This window comes from Theobroma cacao, chromosome 10 (genome assembly GCF_000208745.1).
Source record: "Theobroma cacao cultivar B97-61/B2 chromosome 10, Criollo_cocoa_genome_V2, whole genome shotgun sequence".
Taxonomy (NCBI): Eukaryota; Viridiplantae; Streptophyta; class Magnoliopsida; order Malvales; family Malvaceae; genus Theobroma; species Theobroma cacao.
Window position 1 is genome coordinate 9,637,780 of NC_030859.1, and position 10,695 is coordinate 9,648,474.

A 10,695-nucleotide genomic window follows, 5' to 3' on the forward strand; every position below is an offset into this window, starting at 1 on the left:
CCCCACCACACCCCCCCCCCCCCCCCCCCCAAAAAAAAATTATAACTTGGCCTCCATCCACAAAACTTTGAAATTAATATGGTAAAATTTATAATATACTAAGACTTTTAGTTCTAGACCTATTTAACTATCATTTCTTTGACTCTTTTTAATGTTACTTATTAAAGTTGATTTTAACCTTATATTAAAATTAACCTTTCAATCAATTAAACAAGCATTTTCACATTAATTATTGAGACTAGTAATGTGTTTCTATTGCAATTAAAGAAAATTTAGCTGCTATATTTTGCACACAAAATCAATTGTGCATATAATTTTACTCCTAATTTCATTTTTCGTTTTCTATCATCCTTTTAATCATTTCAAAGTTTAACTTCTGTTTTATTTTTAAAAAGAATTATTAGCAAGATTTACTGTTTATTCAATCTTTTATGTACCAATATGGATTATGATGTTTGAAATTTGTTTATTGTCTACTTATTAAAATAAATTTATACTTTTATATGCAATTACATACTATTTCATTTGAATCTAATATTCATTATTTATATTTTCATCAAAGAGTTCAATCTATTATTTTCACTCTGACATCTTAGTTTTGTTCTGACCCCCTCTAGACAAGAATCCCAGCTTCACCCTAGGATATCATCTAATCAGTTATAAAGTAAAGATCCAGCTACCTTTCAAAAAGATTTCCCTAGGTCAAAATTAAGGAATAATTTAAATGTTGATGCATAAGATAAATGTTTAACATAGATATATGCTGTTGATGCTCATCAAGTAATAATAAAGTGCAAAAGCAGTAACATTTATTCACATACTTTTTCATAAATTACAGAAAAAATTTCTTATATGTTTAACCATATAAGATTAACAGAGGGGTATAAAATTAACAATGTTTTTCCAACGTAAATACATAATCCAACAGTTAAGCAACACCACAAATAAATCTTATGAGGAAGCTAGTTTGCATCTTCAGCATTTTTAATTTTACAGTGTTAAGATATACAACTAGATCAGTGAGGGGTTTAGAAATGACATTACATAGTGCCCTCCAGATGTGACAGTATGCCCACAACGGGGAGAAGGTGCTTGACCTGGAAGCTTCAATTGGGTCCATCCAGGTGTTTCATTCTCTTCCTTCCACAACAAAGGCAAAACATAAATCAACTTAGTAGTTCAATAAGGCACATAAAACCACAAATATTTATACCAAATACAAACCTTCTTCAATAAGACCCTTCAAAGCCCATAAGTCACTCATGATTGGCCCACCACCACCTGTCAAAGGTTAGAAGGTGCTCATGTCAGCTTACTTAATTGGAAGAAAAGCATTTTGCGTGTACTAAACAAAAGCCAGTTATGGAACTCTACAATTATCAACAAAATAAGCACTTAAATACTAACTAAATTAGAATTTTAAGATAGACAAGATTCACCATATAAGCACCATGCATGCACATGATTTACCATCCAAACATATTAGCTTAATTAGAATTAATGAAAACTATAACATTTAAATTTCAAACATACAAATCCTTGTGCTCTTACATCAAAGCCAAAGCTATTAACCCCCTGACTAAGATTTGGAACTTCTTATTCAAGCTGTCCAAGCACACAAAGGAGAAGCAGACTCATTACACACCAGAAAACCAACATCGGAAATCTTTCAATGAAAGGTTCTAACGGGAGAATTATATTTGTTTCATTTGCATTTAGCATTAAAATCATTTCAATTTAGTAAGCACCAAATGTCGTGGTCAAATTGAATAAACAACATCAAATGATGTGACAAAATATGCACTATAACTCATAATTGTAACATGATATTTAAGGTTTCGGGTTGACAACCATGTAGCATAGGAATATGAACAGTGAGATACTGCAATAAACTAGGACAAAATTAAGACAACGAACATGCAACTAATGACTGTTTTCTGCATGTTTATAACTCCTCCACTTATGACTGAGAGCTGGTACATAACAAGCCCAAGTTCAGATGGAGGAGGTTTGTGGCAATTTGATGGCCAGCACCGACTACACCAGCAATATATGCAGCAGTTTTTATACTTCATACATGCTAAAAATTCAGTTTGTAGAAACAAGCAGGCTCCTACTAGAGCAGTAGCAGTATCAAAGATTACATATAATTAAGAACACATGCAATGCCTCTTGCTGCTAACATATACAATAAATTTCCCATTATAATTCAATAAATAATGGTAACCATCTAGCAAGTGGCATCATGGTCAAAAGACTAAGGACTGTAGATGGATGGTAATCCAAATATACACAATACTTCACCTCTACCACCGTAGACAAGCAACCGCTTCTCAACCATAGTAGCTGTGTGGCCACATCGAGGTGGTGGTAGTGATCCAGTAACTGACAGCTCCATCCACTCTAGTGATACTGTTGAATGACATCCTTTTGTTACTTACAATGTCATCTTTCTAAATATTACTTATAAACTTAATGGAGGAGAAACAAATAAAAGCTCAGAGCAAAGAGTTACTTGTGTCCAAGACATATACATCTGACAACCACTTTTTACCATCCCAACCACCATACCTGCACCCAATTCACTCCTGCTTGAAAAATATATTGTACACAAAACAAACCTTCTGCGTGATTGAGAATCTAAGCTACCATACTCACATAACAATTTTCTGATTTCCAATAGCTGAAGCAGCAGAGAAATCCCGTGGTGAAGGCAAGTCACCAAAACTTGTTAACTCTGACCATTGCCATATATCTAGAATAAATATAAATTCAATTATTCCAACAGGTGAAAAACACGTTATAGAAGCTTACATCACAAGATAACAAAAACAGAATTTTACCGGTGTCTAGGACCCAAAAGTCGCCTAACCTGGATATTAACATCACAATCAATAGTGTGTGACTAAAATTACTTGAGTAATAAAACAAACTGACTGTACCAGACATTTGATACTTAAATACCTTCTGCTACCAAAACGCCCACCAAAGATGAACATATGACAATCAATTGCAACAGCAACGTGAAATGCTCGTGGGCTGGGACCAACTTGTCCATCTGACCCATTTCCAGTACACTCTGGTTGAAACCATATTTTGTTCTCTAAAACAATAAAGGGTAGGAAAAGGGGGTAAAAGTCAGATTTTGAATGCAGCTTTTTAAGATCTACGGAAGTGATAGCATGTACAAGTTTTACTTATTATGTCACCCAAAGCAGCATAATGAACAAGACTGAAAAACTATCAAAACAATACAACAATCACTCTTAAAGAGTGCTAAGAATATCAAACCAAAAACCCCAATTATTATAAATCTCACAAATATCCCTAGACTTGCTGTGTTTGACAAACTCACTTTACGTCTAATGGTATGGAGAGTATCATTCAAACATCCTCTGTATTTGCTGTACCAGCATATTTCTCTTGTTCCTCTCAGTCCAGGCATGTTAAATGATACATTCCAAGTTGATCTGAACAATAGATCTATCAAAGATCTCGTCCAGCATGAATAACCATTCATCTAAGTTCAAATTCCAAAATCACCATTTGCCCCATCAACATTACAGAGGTTGAAAATCTTTTTCCATAAATGTTAGACTCCATTTCCAAAGAGACAGTCCCTGCTCTTACAAACTAAATAGTACAAAAAACAAAGGCAATTAACATTGCAACCCCATTTAAGCAATCTCTCCATGGTAGCCAGCCTACCACTATTGGCCAACTAACCAAAGAAACAATGCTTGAGCATAGAATAGGAAGAAAAAAACAAGTTTATACCAATCCACATTGTAATTTTAGCCTCAAAAACTCCTGAGTAGCAGCCACAGAAAAAACACTAATTTTGAGGAATCCAACTCACATTACCATCTCCCCAACAGATTGATGACCTAGACATAATGACATTTGAATTAGCTCTAGACTTGTGACCCAAGCCACCCACAAAGACCCAGCTTGGGTGAAAAGAGTCCCACTGCTTCAAAATAGAGGTTTTGCTCCAATCCTCAACTGATCCAAAACCCAAACCTCCTTTCCTAGCCAAACATAAACAAGCAGCCCAACTTACCTTAGCTCCAACTGCTTTATCACTTGTACCTTTTCAAAGGTAAGCACTGAATTTTCTTCTCAACATCCCTAATCACCCACTTTGGCAGTTACCTTATGCTTTATGAATAGCAAAAAAATGATTCTATCTACATGATTCACTGAATAGTTGCATCAGACTATATGGAGTTAAGCTACTTGCAATCCAAAAACTAAACCAGAAATCAATCGTATCTACCTACTCTTGTGAATACACATGGGTTTGATCACAATCATAAAATTAAAAAAAAAAAAAGAGCAAAAGAACCATGAAATCACACAAATTAAACTATAAATCGTTAACATGAGCTACCAAATGCATTTCCAATGCTTCAATCAAAAGTAAGACCATGAAGCGAAATTGAAGAACATTTCATCAGAGAGCAAAGAACAATCCCAACAAAACTAAAAATGAAAAAAAGAATTACACCCAAAGTACCAATGTCATAAACAGCGATGTCACTAATGAATTTCTTGTCGAGAAGACCACCAAAAACGACAACCTTGGACTTTCCAATAGGAACAGCGGTGTGACCGCTGAGAAACCATGAAAAAATCAGTCAGATAAATCTTCATGATATAAAAAACTGAAAAACACATAGATTTAGCATTACCTGCGAGGCTGGGGAAGAGTTCCGGAGAAATCAGAAGAAGAAGCCCGAACCCAGTAATGCATTTTTTTAATTAATATTTTTCCTTTTTTTCGTTCAATGGGTTGTTTAAGGGCTTCACCATTGACAACCCGGTTTGATCCAATTGGTCAAATTGGGTTGCCTTTTAGGTGGCAAGGTGGGGATGAGTCCCACGTATTTGAGAAGAGATGTCCCAAGTCAGTTTTTTTTTTTTTTTGGGTAAAATAGCGGTAGCTTTAGGTTTTAACTATTTATTTTAAATGTTATTTAATTTTTATTTTTATATTATTTTTTAAAAATATATAAAAATATTATATTTGTAATATTAACATTATATCCAACTAATTTAATTCAATTAAATTTATTATTATAATTTGTTACACTAAATCTCACATATTTACGTTAATATTTTGACAATTCTTGTTCCAACTTTATAATTTTTTACATTAATTCTTAAATATTTACGTCAAAGTTGTTCAACAACTAATTTTCACTATAATTATTTTTACCTTTACTATTATTCATTTATGAATTAAAATTTATAAACTGTTACATACTTCAAACTCGAGATAAGACTATAAGAATTAACGTAAAAAAATTATAAAAGTGGAACAAACATTATCAAAATATTGACGTAAACACATAAGATTTAACGTAACAAGTCAATTATATTAAATAAACACATTTTTTTAAAAATAAATATTTAATTTTATATTTTCAAGTTTAAAGTATTTAATGGTTTGTAAATTTTAATTTATAAATGAATAATAGTAAAAACAAAAAAAATTATTTTGAAAACTAGTAGTTGAAAAACTTTTACGTTAAGCTGTAAGAATTAACGTGAAAAATTATAAAGATGGAACAAGTATTATCAAAATATTGATGTAAATTAAAGAGATTTAACGCAACAAGTTAATTATGTCAAATAAATATAATTTTTTTGAAAAATTAAATATTTAATTTTATATTCTCGAGTTTAAAGTATTTAACAATTTATAGATTTTAATTTATAAAGGAATAATAATAAGGATAAAAATAATTATAGTAAAAAATAGCAATTGAAAAACTCTATAAGAATTAACGTAAAAAATTATAATGGTAGAACAAACATTGTCAAAATATTGACGTAAACATGTGATATTTAATGTAACAAGTCAATTAAGTCAAAATAAATATAATTTTTATGAAAATTAAACATTTAAATTTATATTCTTGAATTTAAAGTATTTAATAGTTTACAAATTTTGATTTATAAATGAATGATAGTAAGAATAAAAAAAATTATAGTGAAAATTAGTAATTAAAAAACCTTGACATAAAACTATAGGAATTAGCCAAAAAAAATTATAAAGGTGGAACAAGTATTATCAAAATATTAATGTAAATGTGTTACATGTAACATAATAAGTCAATTATATTAAATAAACATAATTTTTTTTAGAAAATTAAACATTTAAATTTATATTCTCGAGTTTAAAATATTTAACATTTTTCAAACTTTTATTTTAAAAAAATAATAATAAGGATAAAAAAATTTGAAGTGGAAAATACCAATTGAAAAACTTTAATGTAAACTTGTAAGAATTAATATAAAAAATTATAAAGGTGGAAGAAGCATTGTCAAATATTATTGTAAACGTATGAGATTTTACGTAACAAGTCAATTAAGTTAAAATAAACATAATTTTTTTAAAAATTAAATATTTAAATTTATATTCTCAAATTAAATTTTTTTTTTTTGAAGAGTTTGCAATTTTTATTGCCATTTGCTAAAGCTAAATAACACTTTGGACTTTGAGTTACAAAATAGTAAAATAAGACAAACAAATTCCCATACAAGTTAGGGTCCAAAATTAGGGATATCTATACCTAAAAGACAACATTTTTATGACATAAGATTTCATAAAAACCCTCGGGATATACACACCAGTCAACAATATCATTCATAGCAAAATGCCACCCATCACCCTCCTACTTAGAAGTTAGAGAAACAAAGAAAGATAGCCAAATCGACCAAGTACAAAACCATACAGCTTGTATTAACTTTCAACCAGCATCGTTTTTTAATGAATAAATCAAAGCAAAAAAATCCTAAGAATCATGCAGCATGCAATCATGAATTATACTAATGAATAAATATCCTTACAACTGTAGCTTATCCAATATTCTTAGCAAGGATGAAGGCCCCTTTAATTCACCATGCGACAATTAAAGGCTACGGTTCATCAATCAGCTAAGCATATTTTAATTTCATCCTCCCATACAATGGGCAATCAAGAAGTAGTGAGAATTATTCCAATCATGAAGCAATTATGCCTTACTTGTATAAGAAAGGCATAAACTCATTCTAGATCCTCAAGCACTTTCAACGTTCATCGTTAAGTCCAAACACCTGAACCAATCATTGCTGCCTTCCAACACCATCTTTTGCCAAAAAATGAGCATCTTCATTAGCCTCTCGCCTTACATAAGTCACCCTCCAAAGATTCATTAGACTTCTGTAAGCAACCAATTTGTACCATGCACTGTCTATGTCTCGAAGGCGTCTTTGCAGGGTTCTTTACCCATATCACTACATTCATGGAATCACTCTCAACCCATAAATTAAAATTTGATTGCCTTAGAATTTTGGTGAACAAAATGAATGCTTCTTTAAAAGCCAAGACCTCAATATAATTAGCATCACACACACCCACAAAATTGGAGAAATGCATGAGTGTATCACCTTTATAATTTTTTAAAATCTCTCCAATTCCTGCACCCCTCGGATCCCCGACTGAGGCACCATTTATATTAAATTTTACCCAACCTAAACTTGGAGCTTCCCACTTCAAGTTCTCCTCAACCATTTTTGGTTTAGAACCTATGGACACAAGACTTAGCCTTTTACAAATATCTTCATATGACTATCAATTCAAGCCACTTAGCTTTGCTTCAAACAACAATTCTCAATTTAATCGCGCCATACAATTGTTTCACATCTCAACTCTTCCCATTAAACATAATATCATTTTTGAATATTCAAATTGACCATGATCTTGCACCTTAAGCATTTAGCTTAGTGGTTAGTGCATAATCCCCCTACCTTAAGAGTATGATTCAAATCTCTCCTCTCTCAATTATAAAAAAAAAAAAAATTGACCATGATATTGCATAGAAAGCTAACATCCAAAGTTTCCTTTTCTCTTTATCGAGACACACTAAATCCTAGGCTAGAAAAACACTTTTGGCATCAGAAGGAGATACCCAACTAAAATTCCAATCAGATAGCCACAAACCCCAAACTGACCATGATTCTTGACAAGTAAAAATTAAGTGATTAATAGTCTCGGGATATTTGTTACAAAGAACACACAACATTTGGTCCTCTTTAATTAATTTTCTTTTGACTAGCTCAGATTTGACAACAATGTTTTTCCACATTAGTTGCCAAACAAAAACCTCAACTTTATGAGGAGCATACCCTAACCAAATCCTTTTCCATACATAAGAATTAACAGCGTAAGGCACACTAGCAATTCAACAAAAAGTTTTAGTGGAATACATACCACTAGTGTTGGCTTTCCAAACAACTCCATCACTAACTACATCCCCTAAAGTAAATTCCTGCAAATAACTCCAAAAACACGTCCACTATTCAAATTCCCATCCAAATAATTGTCACATAAGCTCAATCTGCCATTGCCAATTAATCTCTGTCCACTGACCATTTTCGCAAAGCCTTCCATCTTTGTTCTATGCTAATGCAAATAATCTTGGGATTTCCAACTTTAATACCAAATCCCCCAACCATGCTTTGTGCCAAAACAATATTGATTTCCCATCCTCTACAGTCCTTCCTAATTTAGAAGAAACCTGTAGGTAAAACTTGTCGATGGGCATTAAAGGAGAAATGATATTATTCCATACCTTAGAGAAATTACTGGAAATAATAGCTTTAGGCAATAGCGCATTCAGATCATAATCGTTCTTTGCTGCCATAATTTTTCTCCATAATTCCTCTCTCTCATTCCCATACCTCCATAGCCATTTTGTTAAAAGACTCTTGTTTCTCACTTCAAGGTCCACCAATCCCCAAACCCCCTATTTCCTTATCATGGCAAACATTCTCCCATTTGATAAAGTGCACACCTTTGTTGTGATTAGCCATATTACAAAGAAAGCGATATTGTATTTTCCAATTCCACTTGAATTCCATGTGGAATTTTAAAGAGAGACATATAATAGATGGGTAGATGTTGTTGATTTTATCATGCAAATGTATGTATCATTACAAGTAATATAATAGCAAGTAAAGTGTCGAATCCTACAGAGAATTGTCCAAACTTTTGCTGAATACCAAAATTAACACAACCTAATCTTATTCAAACAACCGAATTATAGTGATTAAATAAAAGCAAAACTCAATTAAATAATAACTAAATTAAATCAGAAACTAATGAGCAATGCTTTACTAGAAAATTTTAATTAATAAAAAGCATAAGATTACAATATCCCTTAATACTTTATCTAAATCCTCTTTCTCTCTCTAAACGTACTTCAATAGATTTTGTTGTTAACCTAGAGTCTTAAGTTATTTATAAGTCTTTGTCGAGGTGCCCATAAAAATATCTCTTCGAATTAATTTATTATATGTCTATGTAAATTCAACTGAAGACATATTCATTAAGTTTGTACTTTAATCTTGGCTACATACGACATATAGGAATATGTTTATCCTATATATAAATCAAATCACCTAATCAACTAAGTAAATTCGAACACATGCTATTTCATTCATGGCCTAATCTAAACTCCCTTCGTCAAGTTGTATTTAGATATCTGAATTAATCTAATTGATAATCAAGCAATCAAAAGCATTAAGTACAGAATTGGAATAAACAACTCATATTCCACTAATAATAAGTAAAAGAGAGATAAAGTATTCAAATTACATATTGAGTTCAATCATAATCCTAGAAAAAGTAAATTAGTTCATAACTAAAGATAAAATATAATCCAAAGAAATTTAAACCATTGTAACAATTCAAGAAAAAAAAGATTAAAAAGAAAAAAACAAAAATTAAAGATTTATCATATCTTCAATCTTCATCTTGCATAATCTTTTTTGCTTTCTTGATTTTTTTGCAGCTGTTTTTCTTTAGAGAAAACCTAATAAAAAACCTCTTCTTTAATTACCTCAAAGTTGCCTTATAAAAGCCTCCAAAAAGACCTAAATTTGGCAAAATTTGAAAAAGGAAAGCTTGAATATCATAACCTAGTACTGCAGACTTTTTCTTTGGGTGCTAGGGTGCCCTGTTCTTGGGTGGTAGTATGTTTCCTCACTTTTCTTGGGTCTACGACCTTGCTTCACCAATGCTACGATGCCGTGCTTTTTGTTTCTTGTATGGCATCTTGGCATCAAAGGTGCCATGGCCTTTTTCTTTCCAAGGCCACTGCTTTCATTTTCTCATGTTGCCTTGTGCAAAAACTACAACATTCCATCTTTTTTCCAATGTGATTTTCACCTTGATCTAATCAGAACTGGACGAATTGATAAACAAAAAAGTTGTATCCCTATCTCTTAGCTTTCTAATGGCTTATGAATAATGTCAATTGGACTTTTTTAACGAGAGTTATGCTTGAAATACTGCAACATGTACAAACAAAGCTATCACCATACTTGCACGAATTATCACCAAATAAGGTATTTCATCAAATTTCGTAGAAAAGAAATAAAAGAGATTAGCAATAACTAAACTTAATGTAATTTAAAGCAACTTAACATAAAATTAAACTAAAACAACCTAAACTAAAATACTCGATATGTATTAAACTTAATGAAGAAAATTAACTAAAATAATTAATTTCGAACCTAAAATCTCAAAGACTTTACTACTTAAGCCCCAAAAAATGTGACAAATTAACTTTATATAATAGAGTTATTAGTAGATTATTTATCACAGATTTCAACAAAGTGACTCTACCACCTTGAGATAAAAAT

At 31.4% G+C, this 10,695-nt stretch overlaps 1 protein-coding gene across 4 annotated transcripts in view; it reads right to left on the reverse strand.

Annotated features, from left to right (window-relative positions):
* LOC18586713 (acyl-CoA-binding domain-containing protein 5) overlaps nt 1-4,915 on the reverse strand; it is a 14,687-nt gene extending 9,772 nt beyond the window's left edge. For 3 of the 4 annotated variants that reach the window (XM_018128954.1, XM_007010226.2, XM_007010227.2), the window contains exons 1-9: nt 4,695-4,915; nt 4,520-4,617; nt 2,965-3,103; nt 2,844-2,872; nt 2,659-2,755; nt 2,516-2,571; nt 2,305-2,412; nt 1,225-1,281; nt 1,045-1,136 (exon numbers count right to left, since the gene is read on the reverse strand). In XM_018128954.1, the coding sequence (XP_017984443.1) occupies nt 1,045-1,136; nt 1,225-1,281; nt 2,305-2,412; nt 2,516-2,571; nt 2,659-2,755; nt 2,844-2,872; nt 2,965-3,103; nt 4,520-4,617; nt 4,695-4,756 (738 nt within the window). In that variant the 5' untranslated portion in view covers nt 4,757-4,915. Of the gene's footprint in view, nt 1-1,044; nt 1,137-1,224; nt 1,282-2,304; nt 2,413-2,515; nt 2,572-2,658; nt 2,756-2,843; nt 2,873-2,964; nt 3,104-4,508; nt 4,618-4,694 lie in introns of those variants that run through there. The other variant, XM_018128955.1, reaches the window with a different exon arrangement.